Source organism: Colius striatus, chromosome 2 (genome assembly GCF_028858725.1).
Source record: "Colius striatus isolate bColStr4 chromosome 2, bColStr4.1.hap1, whole genome shotgun sequence".
In the NCBI taxonomy this organism is placed as follows: Eukaryota; Metazoa; Chordata; class Aves; order Coliiformes; family Coliidae; genus Colius; species Colius striatus.
In genome coordinates, this window is record NC_084760.1 from 16,996,342 (window position 1) to 17,023,013 (window position 26,672).

Consider the following 26,672-nt stretch of genomic DNA (forward strand, 5'->3'; position numbering starts at 1 on the left):
GTAATTTTCTCCTGCAGTGAACCAGCATGAAGGTTTGATAAGCTCTATCTCATATACATCTTCTACCACTGTGAACAGGCCGGACTTTGCCACTAAAACACCTGAAGAGCAGATATCACAAATTCTGTACATAAAACAGAGATTTTGGGTGGATTGGTGAGATAACTAGCATCTAATTTTAACTAGCTAATTTTGACCTTGTATTGCATTTGGTTTTGAGAAGAGTGACTGTTGGTTCAGGATCTGTTCTGCTGCTTTCATTGGCTCTACACTCATAATGTTTTCCTGCAAACATGGAAATCCTAATTGATAACTTCCACTCAGAATTACCCAGCTCATGCCATGCAACCAGCATAAGACAAAAAGAAACTCTTCCCTCTGCATGACACTTGGAAATGAGGACATGGTACATGAACTTCAAATAAAGTTAACTCAGAAAATAAAATGACACATGAGCTTGGCCCCATGAAATAAGAGCTCTGAGTCCAGGCTAAAGTGTTTAACTCCTCAGAGGACTGATTCCCCCAGCAAGACTATCTTGCAGTTACATTGTGTTATTTTCACTTGGAACTTTACAGTTTACATAATACAGCTGACTTTCAGATGGTCACCACAAAATCCAAGCCAGACGCTTTGAACCTGATAACTGGATGTTGGCATACTTTAAACAAACTGACATTGCCTGGAGCTTTCAAATTACTTGCTTTGAGCTCTCTGCATGAGGAAACAGAGGAGAGCATCTCTGGGACAGAACACAGCTCAAAATATTATAAGGGTTGCCTTGGGCAACTCTTGCACCAAGAGCTGCAGGAAACACACCTCTAGACGCTTCCTAATCCCTCCCATAGGGATGAGGAAGTGACAGCTATGAACAATGAGCCCCTGTTTCTGTATAGGTGAATTACCCTGGAATGTGATACAGTTTTGATAGAGAGGTAATGCTTCCTTTTCTCCTGTCTCCCCTTTATCAAAATGTAACAGAAGACTGATAAAAATGTTTCAATAAACCACATTAACATGGAAAGAAAAAGAATTACCACTGCATGTTATCTCTGTATGTAGCAATAGTATGTCTTTGGTAACTATGTGGCTATTACTCCAAAGCAAATACAGAAAAACAGACTTTTGAACCACAATCACTTTTTTATAGTTACTTTGGTAACAGAAGGTTTGTCTTAACAGATGCTATAGCATTGAATATTGTTTAGAGAAAAAGACTTAAGGACTTCAAATTAAGGACACACACTTAATATAAAGTTTTGAACCTTTTATCTGCACAATTCCTTATGATTGTGTTATTAAAAGTGTGGGTTAATATGATTTCAAGTTATCTGGTTTTCTTTCCATGCTACTCACATCTACAGGCTTATCATCTGCAGCACGAGAAGCAATCAGAGTCCTTCCCTGCAAGTCAATGGTGAATTTTTCATCAGTCTGCTTTCTCTCAATTAAATTACAGTCCAAATAAAGGGAAATGATCCCCGACTGCACGCTAATACCAAGCTTATGCCACTGCCGATCAAACAATGGATAAATTTCTCGACTCTTGAAAGTGTAGTGCAGTATATTTCCCTGAGCAGATTTGGTCATATACTCCACAACCTTTTTTGTACCATCCAGAAGGACAGAGATCTGAAATCAAAGTAAAATAAAAGTAGTCATTTAATAGTTATGAGTGTAAGCACTAAACATACACATAAATTATATATAATAAAAATATTCTAACTATATAAATTGGGCAAGAATTATGTTATGAAGCACTCTTCTATGTAATTCTGTAAATATATTTCAGCTATAAATCTTAACAGGACCTCTTAACCTAGTTTACAGTCTTAATATATTTTGTAAATGTATGTAATTCTTACAATAAATCATCAATTATTTCAGAAAAGTTTGTCTATTCTATATAAACTGTAGTTAAATCAAGACATGAAACGTCCACTAAATAACATTTGTCATATTATATGGGAAAAAAGAAGAAACGTAGTGTCAAAAAGGAAATCAAAGATGACTCTAACCTCAGGTGCATCATACTGATTTAGAACTTGCCATATATACCAACGCTCTTTCCTGGTATTTCGCCGTACACGGAACATAGCAACTAGAGAGTACTCTTCAGGAAGCCCATTTGGAAATACTTGCCTACAATAGAAGGGAGGAAAAAAAGACTTCTTGTTATACACACAAACATTTCTTAAAAGGAATGAAGAGAAATAATACCTGATGAAAACAGGGAGTCAAATGCTTGCTCACACTCATGTGAATTCACAGGATTTAATGTTCAGAAATGCCTCTTCACAAAAGTACAATTCAGTTTGTTTGTAAGAATAAATGGCTGAAGATTTCACTAGTGAATTTTTTGTTCTAATTTTTAAAAAAGTGTGATTACTACAAGTAAAAGTCTCAAAAGAAATACTGCAAAGTGAATGCCAAGCAAACATTTTAAAATACTCCTCTCCCCAATTTATTGCTCCAGATACTGAAAGAAGTTTCCCAGAGGATTTGTGGAATAATCCCCGTCCCTGGAGACTTTCAAAACACAGCTGAACAGGGCTCACAATAACCTGATCTAACACTCAAGTTGGTCCTGCTCTGAGCAAGGGGTTTGATCCAGTGACCTCACAGACAATGACTTGGGCATCTTCAGAGAACAGTTGGATTTTAGTAGGCTTGAGCAAAAATAAGGAATGCATTTCTGAATGACTAGCTGTTTAATTTTGTAAATCCTTTCTTATCTGAGATATGTCAACACCTCTAAAAGTATGACTTCCTACCTAATCACAGTATGTAGTACAATATCAATACTACAAACTGTGTGAGAAGTTTGTATTTCAGAACAAACCAAATTAGTTTGTAACACAACTGTACAGACTTTCTTCCAACCCCTACCATTCTGTGATTCTATGATAATCATTAGATATACACTAATTCTGTACTAAAAAAATAGGATGGTGCAATCAATGTTTTTCTTTTGAAGCTTCTGCATTTCAGATTATTTATTTTCTAGTACAGTGATGACACAAATGAAAACCACAGATACAAACACTACACAACATGAGTAGCTAAAGAGTTAACATTGCTGTGTGCTGGAAACTGTCAGAATTGCCCAACTAGTCACACTGCAAAAGGCATTCCCTGGATCAGAGTGGAGGAAACTTGAGGGCCCCACACAGTAGAAAAATTTAGTCTGTTTTTCTTCCCACAAACATGTGAAGTAAACAGTTTATTTCTAAGAAACTACAAATGGGATTATAATTACTCAGTAATGTGCTATAAAGTCTTTATTAAAAGAAAAAAGAAAAGAAAAAAAACCAAAGGGCAAAAAAAAGAAAAGAGGAAAGAAGCTCCAGTTGACAAGACAATAACCCTAACAACCCTCCTGGAAATCAGTGCACATTAGTTAACTTCAGTTCTTAGGAAAAATGCCTTCTGTGTAGAGGTGTCGGCTCTAAATCCTGCCAAAGAGCTTCTTTATTGACTAACACCTATTTAAGTGCCTTACGTGGGAATCACACTTTTTTGGCTTGTCTCCCACAGCTGATTCCTATTTTATCCCAAGACCAAACTGGCTGCTCTCCGACATTGTTAGTGGACCCATATGCTCTGCTGTACAGCCATAGACATTTCAATGTCAAAAGGCAAGGCAAAAGTGAATAGGCTGTGCAGGACTTCGACCTAGATTTCCTACTATTCTGTAATTAGTTACAGTATGAAGAATATGTTTATAATTTATGAAAAAACCCCTTTCATTGGGCATCAGTAATACCTGAATGTGTCTCTGTAACAGCAAACTATCTGGTTACAAGATCAGCCCTAAGGGTTACAGCACCCCAGGCAAGCTAAGGAGATGGCATCTCAGGTTTTCAGCTGTAAAGTAGACACAGGATATCTGGCTGAGGGAGCATTTGATTAGCTTTCCAAAATAAATTAACTTTCCCAGCTAAGTTCCATATTGGGAGACACAGGGAAGCTTACACTAATGGGCAAAGGGCAGACAACTGTGGAAGAGAAATGATTAGAAGTCTTCATCAAATGAAAAGAGAGGAAACCACGATTGGCATGGTAACTCTGCAAAACAAACAGAAGTAGTTTCTGGACATGGCAGGTATTCTAGTAAATATGGAGCACTTTTTTCTTTATTTTTTTCTTCAACATAATTTCTTTTTACTGTAAAGCCTCCCTGACACTTTTAAGAGCTATTTAATTGACTGACAGCATTAATCTTCTAAAATTTTAAGTGTTTCTTTCAGAACTTTCTCCAAAAAAAAATTGGTTGTCTGTGAGTGCACACGACACATATTTCTCTTCCATAACTGTTTATCCAACCATCTGGGAAATCAGACAAGAGTTAAGGTATGAGCCAGCATTTTTAAAAAGGCCAAGAATTTACTTTGGCTTCTCTTACCTTTGAGCTGACTGAGAAAAGTGTATCAGAAGAAATGAAAAAAGCAGACAAGGTCAAATTAATTTCTAATTCATTTCAGTGAAGTCATCTGAAGAGGTAAGACTTCAGTAGACTTGGACCAAAGATAAATTCAGTTACATTCACAAAATAATTTAGGTAGGAATGTACCTCTGCAGACCAATGGATCGAACTCTTTCCTCAAAGCAGGGCCAAACTGAAAATTGTATCAGGTTACTGTAAATCCTGGCCAGTTAAGTTTTGAAAGCCTTCAATAATGGAGATTATTCCTCAACCCTCTGGGAAACTTGTTACAGTGTCTGGCTAACAAACAGCATAAATTTGGTATACAACTACTGTATAGCACAGATATAACTTCACAGAATCAATATCTTTATTCTGAGAAGAGTTCTCATTGTGTAACTATATGAACCTGGTGATCAAAAAGTCATTAACAGATGCCTTAAATTATACACTTAACACTCAACCCTTCTAGCCAGATCTAGGTAAATGGCAAAAGGAAAAAAAATAAGAGATACTCAGAAAACTTAACATACTATCTACTGTTATACACAATTTCCTCTATACTCTTGCTCACTGAATGGCTTCAAGCCAATGTAAGTAGAATAAAAAGCATGCATCTAGCATTGAAGTGACTTAGGTACACACATTGAGTAAGACACTGTAGCACAATTTAGTACTACTACCATGGGATCTTCTACTCCACAAAGCTCAGCTATAAACTTTTCAGAAACATACAAAGTATGTATGTGTTTTAAACAACAAATATATAATTACACTTGATGGAGGAAGAAGAAAGGTCAGAATTGAAACATGAACCTCATATTGGAATATGAGAAAAGCCAAACCAAAATTTTGAAGAATACAGAGTTTGAACTTGAGAAGTTCTTTGAATGTTTAATATGTTTCTTTTCCTGATCACATCTACCAACACTTAAAAACTAATGAGACATCATGTGCAGGGCAAAACCAGTAAAGAAGCAGCACTAAACACTAATGAAAAATACAAAAGCAAGTTGTTCCACATGTCCACAGCTTAACAGGTACTTCCTCACAGAGCATTTACCCTTTCCATGTGAAAAAGAACAATATGAACTGAGAGAGAATAAAAATGAAGGAAACCTCTACCAAGATGACCTCAAAACCTGTAGATGTAAAATGATGTAAACCACAAAGAACATGAACTTAGGGTAGTATATAACTAAGACAAAAGCAGTAAGAGATATAACAGATCTTAAGAAAGCACTAACACTACAGGGATAACAGTAGCAATACATGTGCAAATTCATCTATAGAAACAAAAAAGAACCTACAAGTTTAAACAGACAAGCAAACGAGGGTATCTTTGACATCTGATCTCTGAACTAGGAGATGTTTATGTTTTTTTTTGGACAAACATGTCTAAATCAAAATACATAATCAGGCTTCAGAGCAAAACCATGAACCTTAGATTCTTCTCTCCCAAGAAGTATTCGTAACAACAGTGGGACAACAGTCAAATTCTTCCGTTTCTGTTATCTTCCTTATTTAAGGACAATTCACACCAGACCTCCTCCATGGATGACTGCTCTAACCTTTAAGGCTATTGAAAATGTCTTCTCTGCCTCTTCTACACTGAAAGCGCTGTGATTTGTGATTACTGCTGTGATTTGCATTGAATTCAATGCTAACCAAGCTTATTATGTATGATTTAAACACAATGTCATGTTTTGACATGACAGCCGTTTCTGGTAAGGGGGAAGGGACTGTAAAGATGGCTCCTGTAAGAAGTTGCTCAAAACTCTCCCCGGCTCTGAGCCAGACCCACTTCTGGGGCTGAGACATTTCCATGATCACTTTTTAAGAAGAAGCTAAAAGAGGAGGTTTCTTCTTGTTCCCTCTTTCTTCTGTCCCTTCTTCTTTTCTGGCTGGTGGTGGTGAAAAGAGTTGGGGGAGAGAGAGAGAGAAAAGCAACCATGTGGACTCCAAGATCAGTGAGGAAAGAGAGGAGGAGGTGTGCTGGAGCAGAGACTCCCATGCATCCTGTGGAGGGAACTGGTGAAGCTGAGATTTGTTTGCATTTTGTTAAAGACCCCACATCAGGGACAGTGATTCACTTCATTGAGGAGGCTGTGTCCTGTGGGAGGGACCCCATATTCACAGAAGCTGTAACTGTGGTGAAGAACCCACACCAAAGAAGCTCATTAAAATTATGCCCAGAAGAGGCCGTGTCCTGAGGGAGGGACCCTCTATCTGCAGAAGCTGCAACTGTGGAGAAGAATCCACACCAGAGATATTCAGTAAGTACTGCATCCCGTGTGAGGGACCCTGTGTTGGTAGAAGCCGTAGCTGCTGGGAAGAACCCATACCAGAGAAGTTCATTAAGGACTGTGTCCCATGGGAGGGACCCCGTATTAGAGAAGGGGAAGAACACCAGGAGACATCTTCATCTGAGAAGAGAGAAGCAGCAGAGCCCATCTGTGAGAGAATGACCACATTCCCCACTCCCTGCCCCCCTGAGCCGTTGAGGAGGTAGAGATATCGGGAGCAGCGAGCTGGGCCTGGGAAGAGAGGAGGGCTGGGGGAGGGCGATCTTAAAGTGCTGGTTGTAATTTTCTAATCATCCTGCTTCCTTTCTGCTTTTTCAGCTGTTCTGTTTCTTGTAGGTAGTAGAATAAACTTTCCTTACTGTCCTCTCTGAGTCAAGTAGGGCAGTCTGTTTTGCCCAGAACCATAATTGGCAGCAAGTCCTCCCTGCCCTTGTCTCAATCCACAACATCCTTGGTTATCTTTTTACTGCCATTTCACTGGGGCTTCTGCCATCCTAATGGCTGGTGGCTGGGGGGCACCAAGCCAGAGACTGCTGTGGTGCTTCATTGCTGGCTGGTCAAAACCACAACACACAGTCAATGTCCTAAGCACCTCTGGGGACACAGTCATGGTCCAGGTATCTCTACACACATCTCTGAGTCACAATGAAACTTGGATGGGAGTTACATGCCTGGTTGCTTAAGCCACAGTGCTTCCGAGATTGGCTGGAACCCATGCCCAGATGCCAGGGGAAATCTGTTGTCCAAAATGATTCATTTTAGGTGCCACAAGGGGTTAGGTGGTGCTGGAGAGCTGGTAATTTGAATAGTTCTCTGAGACTCGGGTGCTCAAAGCATGACTAAATTATACTTCACATGGAATGTAGACAGTTTGATATTCTCCCTCTGCCCATATTGTAGTATATAATAAGTCTAAGCTGATGAATGGAGCACTATGTTCTCAAAGCGAAGCACACCCTTGGTGGAAACTGCTGAAAACAATGGCAGGAACTGAAGCATATGAACTAAATACACAGGCTTGAATTTACACCACCCTAGACTGCTGGATTGAGATGTACTGTAAATTTCAGAGGCTCCAGTTGGCAGACTGAAGGGATCAGAGAAAACAAGATGGAAAATCACTAACAATACAAGGTTTTACATTTTACGCACATCAATTACAAATCCAGTCGTTCAGGTATCTCTTAATGTTCCACAGGTTGAAGCATCAGACAGATGCATCCAGAATGTTAACAAAGACACACTGACATTCCTGCAACAGCTATGTGCCGCTCTGTCACAGCATATGTATATTGAGTTGCAAAGGCTTTTGTTGCATTTCTCCTCTTTTTTACTGGATTAAATGTAGCCATACTTCTTCCTAAAAACAGGTGCTGTGACCCAAGTACAGCATAGATTGTACATTGTGAGATTACTAGAAGAGCAGTTACAGGACTTTTGCATGAACTTTACAAGTGTATCTGCACATAGCTTCCACCATTTCTAATCAAATATAGATTGAATTTTGGCAAAATATTTTCTTATTTCTCTGTTTCCTCAAAAGCTCTGAAACTTCTCAAATGCAGATACCAGCTGGTTCTTCTTGTTCTACCACACTAAAAGAATTAATTATGAATGAATGAACTTTGTATTCACTGTGCTATAAACAGTTTTAGTTCTATCTTTGTAAAGCTGCACTGAGTTACCCATATCAAATTTAGTAAGGATATCCTTTATTTACCTTTTGTTTTTATTTTTAAAAAAAGCACTAATGGAAAAGTGGCATCTATTTTTAAACATTATGAACTCTAATTGTTCCATATCAAATGAGAATACACTACAGTATATGATAAACTTCCGTATTTACAAGTATCAATGAAGCCTCCAGCTTGCTGAATATCTTCCAAGAGAAATATGAGCCAACTTATATTTCCTGAGAGTGAAGTGAGAGATGTTTAGAGTTTCTGGCAAGACATATCTTTTCCAGCTGACATATACCATTACCCGGTATATGTCACTTGTAACATGACAATGTTACAATAATTTAGTGACCAGAGCTCAAGGAGTTCGTTTAAACAACTTTCTTATGGTGCTTAGTGATTTATTTAGTACTATGTTGACAGAGACACTGTAATTTCAACCTTTTTGTCTTTGCCAAGGGATTTAAACTGAGATACATTTTGAACAGAAAAGTAAAAGCTCAGGTGACCAAATACAAAAACTCTCCACACTATTCTCAATATTCCTACAACAAATCTCTGTACTTGTGATTCTCTGTTTATGTACAACTTGACCAGTGCAATGGGAGAAGGGAAATAACTAACAGGAACAATTAACCAATCTCTGCCTAGAAAAGGTATTTTAAATTCTTTTAAAATAAAAGAACAGCTGTTTGTTACTCAGAATAAGAAATAATTTCCTTCCCATCCATCTTCCTCAAATCACATTAAGATGCACTATACAGTTTCATGTTACATTAGGCCTCAAGTTGTTTTCATACGACACATTATATGATGCAACTCAAGGGAAACTATTCAGACAGCTTAAGAGTTATTAATTACTTAGGGAGAGCTCAACTCACTCAGAAAATACACCTCCAAAAGCAAAGCTGCAAATTATTTTAACATTGAGAAAAAGGATTTACTTAATATTTCATATACTTCAACATGCCTCTGCTTCTGTTTTTTTACAAATGTCAATTCTGTTCCTATCAAAATTTTAAAGGGCCTTTTAAAAAATATTAGTTTGAAAGAGAAATACCAAAACCATTTTGCCTATGCAGAGTACTTTTCCTCCTAGTGTTTCCAGCAGTATTTTGTATCCTCAATAAAGTCAAAGGCCAGTTTTCCATTGATTTGAAAAAGATCAAGGTAACAAAACAAGTTTGGCCAATTTCTATGCATTTTAACTTTTTTTGGGGGAAGGGGGCAGGAATCAGTCTGCAGCAATAAGAATAACAGATTTTAAAAGCAGTGACATATAACAAGAGGCATTGGAAATGCAACAATTTTTTTCTTCATATTTTCTTGCAGCCTGATAAAGTTTTGAGAAAAATCAGGTCAACATTTAGGCTTTTGGAGTCTTATTTTCTGGAAGGCAACCTTCAGCACTTCTGAAAGGCAAGTTACACACTTGCCTCGCTCAACCTGGATATTGGTTTTATAAACAGAATAAATCTCAGAACAATCAATGAACTTTCCCAAAAGAAAGAACGTGTGATTTGGGCATACAGTTATTCACTCTTTCTTTCCCTGTTTTAATAATGTATATATTTTAAAATGTAAAAAGATGATAAAACTGGTTCAGAAGCTAGCAAGAGTATCGCATCATAAAATATTATATTCAAACAGCATGTTTCCCCTTCCAAAACATGATATCTTCCCATGAAGACTGCACAGTAAGTTAAGCTGCTCTAAGCAGCAGTAAGCATATTTCCGTCCCACTCGGGGTGGCAAAGAACAGCTATTAGAGAACACTGTGAAGGGACATGAGTCAGGGAAGAGGAGGAAAGTCAGAGGCTACCTTCAGCAAGGCAAATCTTTACTCAAAGTAATCTCAAACTCGAAAGGATCCTTCCACATCTGCACCAGCACAGACTCAAGAAAACACAATGCAACAGAATGTATCCATAAAATCAACATACTATATCCACTGTCTATTTATGTACAAAGCAAGTGAAGAAAATGCATAGGGTACCAGAAAGATTTGGATGGCTTTTGCAATATGGAGACAATGAGATGATTCTCCAGACACTTTTGAGCTCAACATTTAATGCATGGTAATCTGTGATTCCGAAAGACTGAAGCTCATCTATACAATTCACTCAGGCTGTTTCTTTTCCTTAGGAGATGACCTGAGAACAAGCAAACATAGTGTTCTCAGTGTCTGGGAGATGAAGAACATAAATGAGAAAAATGTAGAAATGTAGCTTTTTCACAAAGGGGAAAACCATTTCCTCTGCATCTGCTTTCTCTTAAACATGCAACTGCACATCACTTTCTGGTGTCCCTCTGCCTCACGCTCCTCAAACCAGATTGGTTTTCAGTATATTGGATTCATTTACTGACTGAGAAACATGCAGAGACTTTCTAACATTGCTGGAAGAAAGTAACCAGTTTCTGTTGCCTCAGTTTGCTTTTTCATTGTGATTCTTCTCATATATATTTTCAACAGCCATGGCAATCAGGTAACACCTCTGTAGCAGATATTGATGTATCAGTAACTGATACCTTCAGATACACCTGCCTCTCCTCACATGGATGTTATAACAAGGACTTGCATTCAGTTTGCATTTGGTTTTAGGATCTTGTGAATACAGTTATTTTTCTTACACCAAGTGCCCCTTCAACAAGCATTTTGCCACATTCCATGGATGTTAAATCTGCTCATGTATTAAAATTAAAAAACATCAGTTAGGAAAAGCATCTGTCTCTATACCATAGCTACACTGGAAGTATAACAATAACTCAACAGAAAGCCATCTCTTTCAAAATATCATAAACTCCTGTCAGGAAATCATGTTTTTTCCTAGAATTACACCTAATTCTCCTTTGTTTCCTGTAGCTAAATGTAGAACATCACACCTATGTGCACCATTGACTCCAATTTTCTAACAGGTTTACACTCCTGTGATTCACTGTAAGCAATGAAACCCCTCTGCATATATGCAATCATAGTCTTATACAGCACTCAGAACCACACCAGTAAATTGATGGTCTCTATAAGGAAACTTATTCAAGGTTTGACACTTTTCTCACAAGCAATCCCCAAAACTGAACAAAACTTTCTCTTTGGAGATTAATGTCAGAATCCAAAGTGGGATAATCTCTCTGTTTCTTTGGTGGGTTTGTGATTGTCTCCCAAGATATGGTCTTCGTTCAAAATTTAAAGCTAAGGTGTGCTTAAAAGAATGGCTGAGATTTAAGTTTTCTTCAAGTAATTCAAGAATTGTATCAAGTTTTTGGGCATTTTTTATAACCTCACAGCAAAATGGCCTAAAACCAATCAACTGTGGTACTCTTTTTTTTCAAGTGTGGCAACAAGGAAGAGAAGAGGATGAGGATTTAAACACTTTTAAAAGAACTCTACATACTTCTTTTAATATTTACCCATATTTTTATTTTGACATTTTAGGAGCAGATTTATAACTCATGTGGTCCTTCTAGCTTGCTCCCAGAAATGGAACAGAGACAACAGGTCTAGTTATTAGAGTATGCTGTTACTTGGAGGTTGCTGAAGTCAATGAGATATTAAATTCTTATGCTAAATATGATTGTCTACAGTGGAATGAAGTTATTCAACTGATCAACAAACCCTCTGAAGATGTTAGAGAAAAAAAATAATAGAGTAATATCTGAAAGTCAACTGGCAATGAAAATTGCACTGCTTTTACACATCTCCTACCCTGGAGCAAGTTCTGTGTACAGTGTTAATTATTTGTAGATCTCAGTGGTTGCTGTTGTCTGGAAAAGCAAAGAAAATGTGGACTACAATAGAGGATTTGTCTAATGGAAGCCACAATCATTCAGTCTGAAGACAGAGGATGCACTTCATACTTTGGAAAAGAAGGAGGAAGTCAGGAATGACGTTTCTTTTTTCTTGGTCTAGATATTCATTTAATCTTCTCTGGAGAAGGAAGAAATCTAAGCACCTATCTCTCCTTGGAGGTTTTCACAGCTGATTTACTATCACTGTACAGACATTTGCAGTGGTATCTAGAGACACTAGCTCATTCCAGAAACAGAATGGTCTTTTTAGCTTGGTACATAGGAAGGCTAGTCAGCTGCAGCAGAGCCACACGCTGAGAGAATTGCACCCTCCTACTTCTCAGGCTGATCTTGTGAGAACTACTTTGTGTATTTCTGCATGACATCATGCTACTCAACCCAAATGTGTTGTTTCCTTAGAACTCTCAATTTCTTCCTGTTTAGTTTCCCCTCACCTCCATCCCAAACTTTTTTTAGCTTTTTACAATGAACCAGTGGAAAAAGCACTAGGAAACTGAACTGTTCATTTGGAATAGGCTCTCCCCTGTCTTACCTGGTTTGTTCTGCCAGGTCCTAATCAAATCTGTCTGACAGTTAAAGGCAAGGCATCTGACATGCCAGCATTACTCCTTTGAAAATGCTGAGTGCTCACAATGAATGTAACAGCATGGCTGGCAGTGGAAAGGGAGAGCTACAAAGATTGCTCTATGGAGTGCAGCTGAACCAAACTAAGGGATGCTTTATTCCTAACATCCTGAAATTAGTGCCTGGATAAGTAGCCTCCTCCCTTCTCTTCAGCGTGCAGGACTGCCTGTAAATAAAGTCATTCTAGGCTAACATCAGAAGCAGGCCATGCTAAGTGGTTGAGAAAAAAGGCACAGAAAACACCAAAGGTACTATGGCCTATGACACTGTTATAGATAGACATAAGGAATCACCTTGGCTCCAGCTGATCTCCCCCCCAAAAAGAAGGTATAAATGGTGAAGATTAAGTTACAAGCAGAAGAGACGTGAGTAGGAAAGGTTTATGATACTAGATATCATGGGCTGACCTGAAATAAGTAGCTCTGCCAGTTGTAAAAGTGATGCTACAGAAAGAGAACATGCTATTGCTTTAACATCCTCTACACACAGCATGACCAGTCTATGAATATTTAAGCCTGATGTTCTGCTTACAGTTAGAAGAATAATTAGATAAATAATGTGCTTATACAATTTGTAAAAGCTGTTAACATTCATGGATTCCAAGTGAATGAATATGGAAAATAAAAGATGAAAAAAAAATTATTTGCGTCACATAGAAAGACTTATTAGCATTTTCAGAAACTGGAAATTATCAGTTCTCTCAAGTCTCAGTACTTAGAAATGAGTTGCCTAATTAGAATCAAGTTTAAAAAAAAAGCACATATAGCTTAGCCTGCACCTCTCACACTTTCTGTAATAATATGATTCTTGATAAATTACAGAATAAATGGGGTTAAAGCATATCAAGCTCAAAAATATCAACATTGCATTGCTATCTGCTGAGTCATAACTAAGTTTAACAGGATGAATCTATGACTTGCTAACCCTGTTGCTATCAGACCAAGCTGCAAAATGGCCAGGTATTCCCTTTAAAGGGCTAAGACAGAAACCAAAACAAGCTCCTAGAGAGAGATGTGGTCTTGCGTTAGGCCCAAGACAGATGTGTTGAAAGGAGGCTTCAACACTGGAAAGTCAATGAACACTTTATTTAGATTTTTCTCAGGCTTCACATCGAAAGAAACCACAAAACCCCACTTGAAAGAACACTGGATATTACTAAAAGTCCCTCTCAGACTGAGGAAGTAGGCCAGATGCCTTATATCCAAACAAAGAGGCTCGATATACTGGGAATTTACAAACTTTTCTCAAAACAGCAAAGGCTGCACAGTACAAAAACTTTGCATTAAAACAATGCATCAACTATACTTAATTTGAGGTTGAATCATATATATAACTTCTATGTGAAAGTAATAGAAGCAGAAAAAACCCAATGATCTTATTTTTCCACAGTAAGGCTGAGACTGAAACCTTTACTGCTGCTGAAAATTCGAGGAACTTAACGTTACCTACTACAAACATAAGGCTAGTAGATAAAATGTGGAAGAGTTGTAACTAAAGAAAATATCACTAATATCACCAATATTCTTCTTTATATGAGATTGTAACATTTAAGCATTCAATGAGATGGAAGAAATATTTTGGAATTTTTAAAAAGGAAGTACTTTGTTCCCTCGCCATCCTTTGACAAAAACTCATACTTGTGTATGAGAAGAAAATCAATCCAATACAAGCTGTTTGAAGAGATTATATTTAATTGCTGTAAAAAAAATGTAATCTCAGGTGTAATATGGATTCATTTAAGTAGTGCTAACTGGTCCTTAAGGAGAGTAATGAATCAAGGCTCTGTTCTAACTCTTCAATCTTTCAAGAACTCTAACCAGTTAATGAGTCATGACTTTCCTCTCCATGAAATCATATCAGCTATCTTGAATCACAAAGTGGTTTTTTTAGCACTCCTAACTTTCACAACAAACCAATCTTAAGCTTATGTAATTTCCTGGTAGCGTAGCATATCTGTCTCCACATACTAACAGTAATACAATCATTTATCTCTTCCTAAATTTAAAGAAAATCCTGGGGACAGGAAAGTAACCTATTAAAAAAAAAAAAGAAATCGTTTCAAAGTCTATGGTCTTTTTTGAGTAAATGCAGACATTGGTAGTCTGATGGCATTTCTTTCATCTAATTTTTTCAGATATTTAAGTCATCACATACAGTTTCATTACTAAACCACTGCTACAACTTATCTTCTACGTTTGGTCCTGTTGTGGTACATTTTCTTCTAATGTCTCTGTTCATACGATTAATCTTTTGAGTTACTGTCTTTCTCACATATTTTCCACAGTTCACATAGGAATGAAACATCCTATGTTAAACGTTCTCAATTCTCAGTGACTTAATTTCACAGGAAATGTTAAAAAAAAACACCAAAAAACCCAACCAAAACATCAAAACAACCCCCAGCTTACTGTACGAGAAATAACACCTTTACTTATAAAATGCGTATCGTCTACTAATCTTGTACTAGCCAGCTGTTTGTTAGACGCTAATCCTGCACAACAGCAAACATTTAATGCTGCAATTGCATGTGCAGTACTTCAAAGTAAGCACAACTAGCATGGAGGGTCCTGAGCGCAAGAATTGGACCTGGGAGCATCCCCAGGTCTGGGAAAACAGTTCTTGTTATTGTATGTGTTCCTGGTGATTATTACTATATTATTTTGTTTAGTTTCATAGATTAAACTGGCAACCAAGTAACATTCTGAACTGCTCAGACAGAGAAAGACAAAAGCATGTGTTGTCATGCTTAGATCCAGAGTATTCTTAGGATATTTTTTCACATACAATTCTGAGATTCTGCAACTAGTCACATTGACTAAATCCAAACATAACATGATCTCTTGCACATGGTTCTGTTAACACAAAGTATCTACACAGCAGGACTTAGGTTCCATAGATTACAGACTGTTCTACGTGTTGAAGTTCATTAAATCATTCCACATTTTGAAATAAGTTTGTGACATGACAAATATTCACTTCAATCAGCAAATTCTGCACATTTCTGACTGAAATCAAGTTGATACCCAGATCTCCAAGAGACAAATCTAGGCCATGGACTCTACTGGTCATGCTAAATTAAATAACTATTTTGGTTTTAAATTCACAATTTTTCCTCAAATGAAAAATGTTTCATGGCATGATGATAAAAACTAAAAGAGCTAACCACAGAGAAATGCTAGAGGCCAAAAGTCTTTTACAACCAGCTGAAAAGAAATGAAAATCAGTGTAATGAAAAAAGCACCAGGCAGCTTCACTATGAGAGAGCTCATGAATTATTTTTAGACAGAAAAACTAAAAACTAAGAAGCAGGGGCAGGGGAAGTGAATTATATCTCTATGACATCTTTAAACAACAAAGCCCCACTGTAGACACAGATGTATCAGCATATCCATCTTTTGTAGTTACAACTTTAGTTAAGATGGAGGAATATCTGACAGCATAGCTATTACAAAAGACATTTCACAGAGTGTTAAATCCCAAAAGCCGAAAAGAAAAGAAATTCTGATCTATTACAGGTTTCAGGGGTTTTTTAATCTGCTGAATCAGCAAGATTGCTCTTTCAATTTCTAATTTTATACTAGAGCATATGGGGGCTATCCTCAGCTGCATGCGTTACATCCAGCACATTTCATAGAATTGTAAGTGGTTCCGTACAGTGTTGCTGTCTACACCCACAGTTACTCTAAAGTTATAATTAACTTCAACTCCATTAATTCTGCAATTGTATTTTTGTTTTAAGACCATTTTGACTGGTGTTCTAAAGAAATATAGGTCTTGCTACAGACTTAGATCTGCATCCATCCACCTTACAGATTTATTCTCCTATCTCCTATTCTCATCACTCAGTGTTGGAAGACTTTTCTTAAAAAAAGAGGGTCAAGAAAACACAAAATGACATTAAAAGATTTTAAATGTCACCATGTTTGGCAAGGAGTAAGAGATGTGTAAACTCTTAGGAGAGTTCCCACACCCCAGCATCACTTATGGTTCTCTTCAGCTAACATACTGGTAAATTGAACAGCAGAACCTATGTCCAGTTTTTTGAAGAAGGGTCAGAGAAGCATCACAGTAAATCCCTTGTGCTGAATCTAGAAATCTAGTAACACAACTCCTTCATCCAGCAATTGTAGTATCTGTAACAGTATGTGCTTTAAGATTTGCTGTCTCACCCAACATGAAAACTCAAAAAAACTGTGGCTAAATCACCATAGGCATCCATATCAAATGAAAATAAAAAGGAATTCTATCTAGTGAGTATTAAGCAAAAGTGAAATCGTTTAGATATTGCAGATGCCATTGTTTTAGTCAGAACAACAGAACAGTTTTCCAGAGGACAGGTTAAACCATTAAACTGAAGGTGCCATTTCAGGGTTTGCTTAAGCTAACAGCGGGCTGCTCCTCGCCCCAGCAGTGCCTTCTTGCTCCCTTCTGGCTGTGACAGCTGGTGATTACAGCCGCAGCATCAGCCAACAGCCTCATTGACTAGAAAGGCTGATGCTGATGTGGAGGAGGTGAGATGAGGCTGAGAGCTGGAGAGGACTGGTGTGAAGGTGAAACCCTAGTTTTATTTTCTTTCCAAATAATGATCTTGTCTAGACAGATCTCTTCTTTAAAACAAAGGCAGCAGGGAAAAATAACACCAATCTGAACGGAGATACACGTTTCTCAAATTGAGGAAAGCTTTTTAGTAAGGAAAGTAAACTGCCTTTACTATATGTTCATCCAGGGCTTCTGTGATTTGCTTATGGACTGCCTTAAGTTTCATTATAAACCACGAGGCATATGGGGGAACCACACAAGCACTGCTGGTCTTCTGCACACTCTTACTGTGGACAAGTGCCCCTGAAGCACACACCTCCTCAAAACTCATTCCCTTTATCTTCAAGTGCTTTATGGAATGAACAACATCTCTGAGGAAAAAAGGTAAAGAAATAGTTTGCTTCATACAACTTTGTCTTACCAATTCAACTGGTATGATGCTGTCTACTGTTGGGGGATCAACCTTATAGATCAAAGAATTCAGATTACAGTCAATGACAAAATAGTTTTTCTTCTCTTTCTACACAAGAACTATGCATTTTTATATATACTCTTCCCCTCTGCCACCTGTCATTACTTTTGCTTTTACAATCATTTCTGCACAGTAAACGGGATGTTAAACTACGTGATGACTCAAGCCCAATACGACAATTAAAATCCATTCACGACTGAATTTCAAATTTTATAAAAACATCTTGGTGTATTTCTCGTTAATTTTATATAGAAACAAGCCCAAACATGCAGAAAAAGACATTCACATGGGCTTATTCCTTAAAAGAAGCACTGCCCTATCATGTTTCATGGGAAGGGACACCATTTTTCTCCTTAGTTATGAAATGACTGGTATTTACATGGTAGTTGCAGCTCCACTTCATTCCTTCAAAAGTAACCTCTATATTATCCTTCTTTTTTAATTTATAAAATATAGTAAGTTTTCAAGTTTCTGGAAGTAAACACGGAGTACACAACTTCAGTACCTTTCGACAAGAATAAGAAAAAGAAAGTTTATATCACCGCAGCTTCTGATCCGCTAGTTTGAAGGACCTGAAGAAAGCATCAGAATTTGTACCAAATTCATGCTCCCACATTCAGGAAGCAAATTCCAGACACAAGGCCCTTTTCTTGAAAATACCCTGCAATCAAAATACCAGACATTTCAGTCTCAGCATTTTTGGCACCAAAAGCTCAAATAATCCCAAATAAATACGCAATATAGGAAGGGAGAGGTGGTTTCTTACATAATTATCTAATATTTTAATAGACCAAAGGCTAGCAGGACTTTGTGTAAACACTGATAAAAGCTGGTTAGCATAACTGTAACTACTGCCTTCAAACAGGGGTGCCACCTCATTGACATTTTCAGTAGATGCTTTAAGAACTTTCAATGAAATCTTTTGATAACTGGCAACTTTCAAATCTATCTATTCTATACTGTATTTAAGAAATAGGTAAATAACTTTTTAATATATATCTCAATAAGATTCTCCAAGAAGACTGCTAAAGTAGACTCTGCTACCCAAAACACACGCCATGTACAAAGCTGAGGAAAAATCATATGCATGAGAACATTTGCTGATAGCTGAAGTCATACACAAATAACTCAGTACTTCTTATTTTGATGAAGAATGAAGTCTCAGAACATACAACCACAGAATATATGGCAAAGTAAAATGGTTGCAAAGAGGTAGGTGTTGGCTATGAAAAGTTTTCTAACAGTGTGTCATGGTTTAGCAAGGAGGAGCTTCTGCTTGGTAATAGGGGGAGTGGGTTGCAGTGAAGACCCAGTAAAGAGCTTTTGGCCTGTCCCCTGGCTCCTGGGTTCAGACCCACCTCTGGCCCAGATGGGCCAATCTGGCACCTCTGCCATCACTATTTAGGGACGGGAATTTGAAGTGCTGGTAGGAATGATACAACATGGAGGCGATGACGCAGACCCCACAGTCAGAGAATGAGGAAAGGAGGAGGAGCACCAGACCAGAGACCCCTCTGCAAGCCGTGGCGAGAATGCAGCTGTACCCCTGTAAGCCATGCAGAGCCATGGCAGGACTGAGAGCCACCAGCAGCTCCATGTGAGTGAGCCTGGATGGGCAAGAGACTGTGTGAGGAGGCAGCCATGGCACAGGCTGTGCTGGAGCCTGCGCACCGCAGAGCAGCCACACACGAGAGGCAAAAAGGAGCTGCAGCTTTTGGGATGAATGCACAAGGAGGAGGTAAAAAAACCAGGAGCCGGGGAAGAGGGGAGGAGTGGGGAGAAGGTGGTCTTAAAGGGCTGGTCAGACTCTTCATTGTTGTACCACTCTGTGTTGTTTCATTTTGGTTATGTTTTGGGGTTTAGGGTTATGTTTCAGTTGGTATTGCATTAAATTATTTTGTTTTCTTCCCCAAGCCGAGTAGCCTGGTCTGTTTTGTCCTGGACCTTAAGCAGCAATTAAGCTCTCCCTGCCTTTTGGCAATCCTCATGTCTTTGGTCCTTGAGGTTAATCATGGTCTTTTGTTCCCTGATGGGCCTAAACCAGGACACAGTGAGCACAGAAACCATCCTGCTTGATGCCAGCTGTGCTCTAGGAAATGCAATTCCCTTTGCATTAGAACCCACCTGGATGAGTTCCCATGTGACCTACTCTAGGTAATCCTGCTCTGGCAGGGGATGTTGGACTAGATGATCTTTTGAGGTCCCTTCCAGCCCTTGAGATTCTGTGATTCTAATTTTTTTTTGTGATTTAAAAGTGTAGCACGAAAAACTAACAAAAAAAATCCCACATAAATATTCTTTCATCATTGACTTCTATTCTTAGCAGAAACAATACTCCATCTTGAAACACAATGACAGAAGTGGGAACAGTATTTCTGCACCCAGCAACTAGACATCACAAGGAGGTAAAACATTTTCTCTGAAATATGGTCCAAGCCACAGCCACAGCTCTTCTGGCAGCAGTGAGTGACAACACTGCAGATGGAGCTCAGTAGTCCAAATACAGTCAAAATCCAGGATCTTTTTCCAGTATCTTACACCGAAAGGCGGAAGAATTCCTATAAAAGTCTTGAGAGTAATTCTAACTGCTGTAACTCTGAGATCATTTAACAGCCAGCTATGATAATCTCCTCAGTAAATTAATACTGTTTGTGAAGCCAAACAAGTTGCAAAATAAGAAAGCCATGACTGTGCCATTAATATTTGCTAATCATAAACAATCCATTTCAAAAACATTCTGAAGCACAGTCAAAATCAATTTACTATCTCCTTTATTGGCGCTTTCAGAGGAGAAACAAATGGCCCATCAGCAATCCAGAAAAGTGAGAATGAGGAACAACTGACATTTGATCCATCTTTAGAGAAGGACAGTGAAATTATTTCACCATAGTGTGATTTACTCTAAGGCAATTAAAGAACACAGATTAGCTTAACAGGCCTTGTCCAGAAGTACTGAGTTCTGCTGGTAGATCTAAAAGAGTTGCTATCAGCCCAACACTCTGTCAGCAAGCTCTATGCCAAACTGGAATACACTGCAAAGGCAGTAAATGTTAAACTCTAGAGAGGACAAAAATGTGACTCCATAAGGTATTTATTGAAATAAAATTAAAAGATTATACAAATGCTATTACTATGACTATATAAATAGATTGTGTAACAGTATTTTACTGTTAATCTCTTCAGGATTCCAAGGTTCAGCAATGCTACTCTAGTCAGGAATACTATTCACGTCCATGTAAGAATTGCAGTAAGTAACTCACATCTTTTTAATTGAAATCCTAAAAGTATGACTACAATTCAGTTAATATTACTAGTCATTTACATGGAGCATAAGAAAACCTATCCATCTTCTGTCACAAGACAAAATATGTACAAAACTCCCTCACAAAAAGAGGTAAAGATAACAGATATAACTAAAATACAACGTAAATAGACATAATCAATTTCCCAAGCTGACACTGCATTGTAAATTATTTACAACATATAAATAGGTGCAACACTACTCCAGGTCCATTGAAAAAAACCAAAATGGCATCACACATGAAAAATGGCACAGCATAGCTTTCTATTACCCACACTACGACTGAATGAATGAAATGCAAGAGGAGATGTGCCAAGTTACTTGATACTTGCTAGTCAGCTTAATCAGATACTCTCAGTTTCCTGCAGGATGGATAACAAACACTGTTCTGCTGCTTACTGCACACCACGTCTACTAAAATATGTTCTGAGGCAGAATGATCCTAAAAACCTCTGTGCATCTAGTAGCACAAGGGGTCTGGAACCACACAATCTGACATAGTGTAAGAGAAGGAGATGTAAATAAAAATAGTAAGTTACAAGACATTGGACATGGATAACTGAGATTAAGTAAATTATAAGGTTATGATGACAGATACCAGAGTTCCTGACTATCCTTCATTGCAACCCTACCATGGCAAAACCTGAATCTGTGCTCCTGACTGCCCTCTGCCCTTCTTTTTAAAAAACAACTTGGGAGTTCAGAAGACTATCAAAACTACTTTAAACAAATCCTTTCTTAAAATCTTGTCTGAAGTGTTATCTCCACAACAGAAATTCTGTTCTTAATCATGACATGTATTTCTCTGTGAAGAAAGGTTAAAAAAGCGTGAGCAAGACTACTGTCATGAAGAAGTAGGATTTAATAGCAATTCTGCAATGCCTGAATGTTACTGAAAATGCTTTTAACTTTTTCTTCAATAAGATACTTGTAAAAGGTACTATTTACCATGGCAAGCTGACAGAAAAACTTATCTTGTACCTTATTAACATCAATAACATGATATTAATTTTCTGCCTGATTATATTAATAAATATATCTATATTCATTAGCACTTCTATTAATTCCATTAATAATCATCTCTGTTGCTTCATACAGCTAAAGTTTTCATCCATTAGTTATGCACATTTTTAGGGGAAACTGGAAAGATTTAATGAGGCTACACGGAAGAAAAGAACAAACAAGGAGAGGACCATGAGAAGCAAGAGACCATTAAAGCCAAACCACTCGCCTTCCAGGTTTACTCTTAACTGAAATTCTTTATTCTCTACCCAAGCTACACTGAAAATTAAGAAAAACTAGACCTTTTTGTCTCAGAGTCATCCTTCCCCAAAAAAAAGAACAGATAAAATATAAGGTAGGAAGTTAGATTTCTCTCCCACTGCATAAAGTACTAAAAAAAAAAAATGATGTACTGTGTCTTTCTCATTTCTTTGCAATTGCTAAGAGTTAAGGCTTTGTTAAGCCACAGCTATCAGCCATGGGTTCTCCAGTCTCCATTTCCACTCCACAATAAGAAGAAAATAAAACACAAATATTAGTATTCAGGCTCTATTAATAAAATCTAGAAGAAATATTTATATTTTTCAACCTCAACATTAACTCTCACATTCCTTTCAAAACTAGCAAATTCTTAGAAATCTGTTCTTCTGAATTATGAATTTTCCCTCAATGTAGCATGATTTTTAAGTAATTTGCCCATTTAAATTTCTAGCTCCTATTTTTTATGTTGATTTTCTTACAGTTCCAGATTAAAGTAAGTCAGCTTGCAATATGTATTTCAGTGTACATGAAGCACTATTTAACATCTTATTCCTGAAGGAAAACTTCCTGTCATTTTTTGTGATTGCCTTGATTTTCTGCTCTTCTGCAGTCTCACAATTCCCTCAAATTCCCTTCCATTGAAAAAAAAAACTGTAAAGGTCTCAAAAGTGAAAAATGGATTTTTAAAAAGTTTTCTTACTGACAACCTTTCAAAGTATTTTTAGTAAAAGCCTGTATGAACAGTACTCAATTTTGCCTTTTATCTTCTAAAAACAACCTTGAAAATACTGGAAAGGCCCTAACAAAAATAAAGTGCTCCAGGTCAAGTAATTTTATCTACTATTTTTTCTTTTAATAGCTAATGTTCAATGTATTTTAAAAAACAGTGATCACTTTTTAACTTTGCAAAATTAAACTAGTATAAACCTGTGGCATTTTACAGTATCTAATACCTAAAAAAAACCCCTTTGAATCTATCTGGTGACGAGAATACTTAGTTCCTGCTTCCTTCTCCTCTCTCAAAGATCACTTTGTTTTGTGTCTGAGTGTCTCCAATTCCTCTCTTTTCCCTTTCCCTTGGCTTCATGCTACCCATAGTCCCTCTTTCCTCTGCCCAGGAGCCAAGCAAAGGTGAAGTCCAAGGGCTGAGTGCATTTTTTCCTAGGCAAGCCAGAGCCAGACCTCTTGCAACAGAGAATACCTAACCTGAAGAAAGAGGAATACAGTTGCTTCTCTTGTCATCACAGGAACACACTGTACAGAAACCACAGTCTCATGACTCAGAGCACATCTCAACCAAGAAGCACTGAGATGATTCTCTCCACTGAGCACGGGGAACCTGAAACTACATTCCTAACTGCTTCTTGCCATTTCCTTGTCCCTGTGCAAAGTTAAATCCATCCAATCCCATTGTGCCTTACTCTCTTTCACCTTCCTTTTTATTTTTTGCACAGTCTCTGCCTTTCACCCCACCCTGTGTCAGAATAGGATGCTTCCTAGTTTCACCTCTACACAGAGTATTCTTTGAGTTGGTGCTCAAAGGCAAGATGTCAATTCCACCGGCATTTAAGGAAGTGGTGACCATTCACTCTTTTTAATCCTGCCAGCAGTAATGACAGGAAAGCAAATTTCACTGAGGGATGATTAGTATAAATCTTCCCTGTATTAGTATAAATCTACCATGATTAGTTTTTCTTTCTTTTGTTTATAAATTTACATATGAACAGCAGAGTTTTCAGTATCAGAATCACAATTTGAGAAAAACATGTTAGCAATTAACTTCCTACCTAGACACTTCCAGATTGCAGAAGAAAACCACACCTGAATCAAAATACTTCCTGAAGAAAAAAACGTTATATAGACGAAAACACATGAAAAAAGACATCTTTCTGTGGCATCCTTTATATACACTGCTCAGTGTTTCAGATCACTAGTAGCATTTAGTCTGAGCCCTTCTTTTAAAGACTTAGGATGAAAGTATTATCTTACTTACTTCGTGTTTCTGACGAGAGGTGCGCTTCCCAGTTTAAAACAGACTTTTTCCCTTCCACAAGATGTTTGCCTCAAAGAAAAGCTTTCTGCCAGATCAAATCCTGTGAAATACGATACCATGATTTAGTTTATGAAATTAAACTTTAAAAACAGAGGTAAATACTGACTTTTAGCATGACTGGGACTTCCTAGAGTAGAGACTGACAAGCTATTTTGAGATCTGGCACTTTAAGTCAGAGAAACCTTCAATATTCATTTTTTTGACATAAAAGCTATCAGTGCAGAATTCACTCAGTAGATGACTTTGGAAAAAGATAAATGCATTTGCTATTTTCTTTTATCATCTGAACTGATAAGAATGAAGGATGTTTGTGAAAAACAATGGAAATGAATACGGCTGCCGAACTTGAACCAATACTTTCCAAGAACAACATGTTCTCTTTTTAACCCCCCTTTCCTGAAAACAACAGCTTTTGGAACACGGGAGCAACATTCTGTACTGTCTTTTCAGCTCTAAAGCCAGCTTCGCTCTTACTGTGATTACTTCCACTACTAGACAACTAATTTAGATACCCATATTAATGCAATCATTTACCTGAAACACTGAGACTGTCTCTATTGATTTGTCTGAGATGATGGGCAACTGCCTTCATCAAAGGACACACAGCACCTTCAAGAGAATACAGTATAGTAGTTATCATAAAATTCTATTAACCAAAAATGAACTGGAACAAACTATTGTAAGAGTGATAGTGACATTAACAGGAATGTTTCTTTAGGATGTCAGAATCAGCAATAAAACAAATTACAAAATCTAAGTAAGAGCACTGGTCTTTTGGATTTCATACTACACTTCAAAAATATAAGCAGATACAATTTTTACCACATTTTAATTCAGCTGTTTATGATTAACCTCACAAGAACAATATAAGCAGAATAAAAACACTAAATTAATTCTTACCAATCTCTTTCCATCTACAATAGTCTACAAAGCAAAAACATCTGTTCTAAGGGGAGTTTTTTTTGTACTTCTGGCTATATATTAGAAAAATGTCATTTTTTCCTATTAATAAACATGCAACAATAATATAAACTATGTAAGCAATACTTTTATTTTTTTAATACATGGCTGAAAATTAAGCGTCTTTAGAGGGGATTAAGTCTTAAAACAATTTAGGTAAACATGCAGAACGTTCTGGAACATGGTAAATTCTAATATGAAATCTAACTGAACACTTAGCTCAAACACTGTATTATTAATATACAGTATCTTACTTGCACAAAGTCCTTATCTTTTCTACATATATACACAGGAATACACACTTTTAAGAACCAAATGCAGAGAATGTTGCTTTTGTGCACAGGTCTGAAATAGAGCTTCTTCTTTAGCCAACTTTGCAAATAACCCCACTAAACCCTAGTAAAACTATCGAACTGTCAAAAACAACAAACAGAATCTGGCCCATATGCCTATCAAGCACAGAGGTCCCTATTGAGCTAATGAATCTAAAAAGATGACCAAGGTGTATCTGAAGCTGGTGAATAGTGAAGATCAAGGGACTTTGTGAAGTGTCAAGTCCATAAAAGCATGAAGGAGGAATGTCATAGAATTACAGAATGGAAGGGTTTGGGAAGGGACCTCTAGAGATCATCTAGTCTAGCCCCCCTGCTCAAACGGGTCCACCTAGATCAGGTCACACAGAAGCATGTCCAGGTGGAACATGATGACTTCCAGAGAAGGAGGCTCCACATTCTCCCTGGGCAGCCTGTGCCAGGGCTCCCTCACCTGAACAGGAAAGCTTTTCCTTAAGTTTAAGTGGAACTTTTTTGTGTTCCAGCTTTTGTCCATTACCACTAGTCTTATCACTGGACACTACAGAAAAAAAGTTTTGCTCCATCCTCTTGACATACAACTTTTAAATACTTGTAAGTGTCAATGAGATTCTTCCTTAGTCTCCTCCAGACTAAACAGCCCCAGTTCCCGCAGCCTTTCCTCACATGGAAGATGCTCCTGTCCCTTGATCATATTGGAAGCCCAGTGCTGGACTCTCTCCAGAAGTTTCCTGTCCCTCTTGATGATCTAACATTAACCTGTAAATAATCTATATTTAAAGATTTATAAGACCATCCAGACTGAAAGTTGGCATTCAAAATAGCTGTATTTGTAATCTCAAAGTCTGTGAAATTTGTTAATCAGTCTATAGTAATGTAGAAAACATATTATCTTTTGAAAGAAATCCTATTAAATGTGTGCAGTATTTGA

The 26,672-nt window shown here is 37.5% G+C and overlaps 1 protein-coding gene across 1 annotated transcript in view; it reads right to left on the minus strand.

The window, feature by feature from the left end:
* Window positions 1-24,529, minus strand: part of COL19A1 (collagen type XIX alpha 1 chain) — a 185,335-nt gene extending 160,806 nt beyond the window's left edge. The window contains exons 1-3 of the mRNA XM_061989050.1: window positions 24,411-24,529; window positions 2,019-2,142; window positions 1,357-1,632 (exon numbers count right to left, since the gene is read on the minus strand). Of these exons, the coding sequence (XP_061845034.1) occupies window positions 1,357-1,632; window positions 2,019-2,142; window positions 24,411-24,529 (519 nt within the window). The remainder of the gene's footprint in view (window positions 1-1,356; window positions 1,633-2,018; window positions 2,143-24,410) is intronic.
* Between the last annotated feature and the right edge of the window lie 2,143 nt (window positions 24,530-26,672).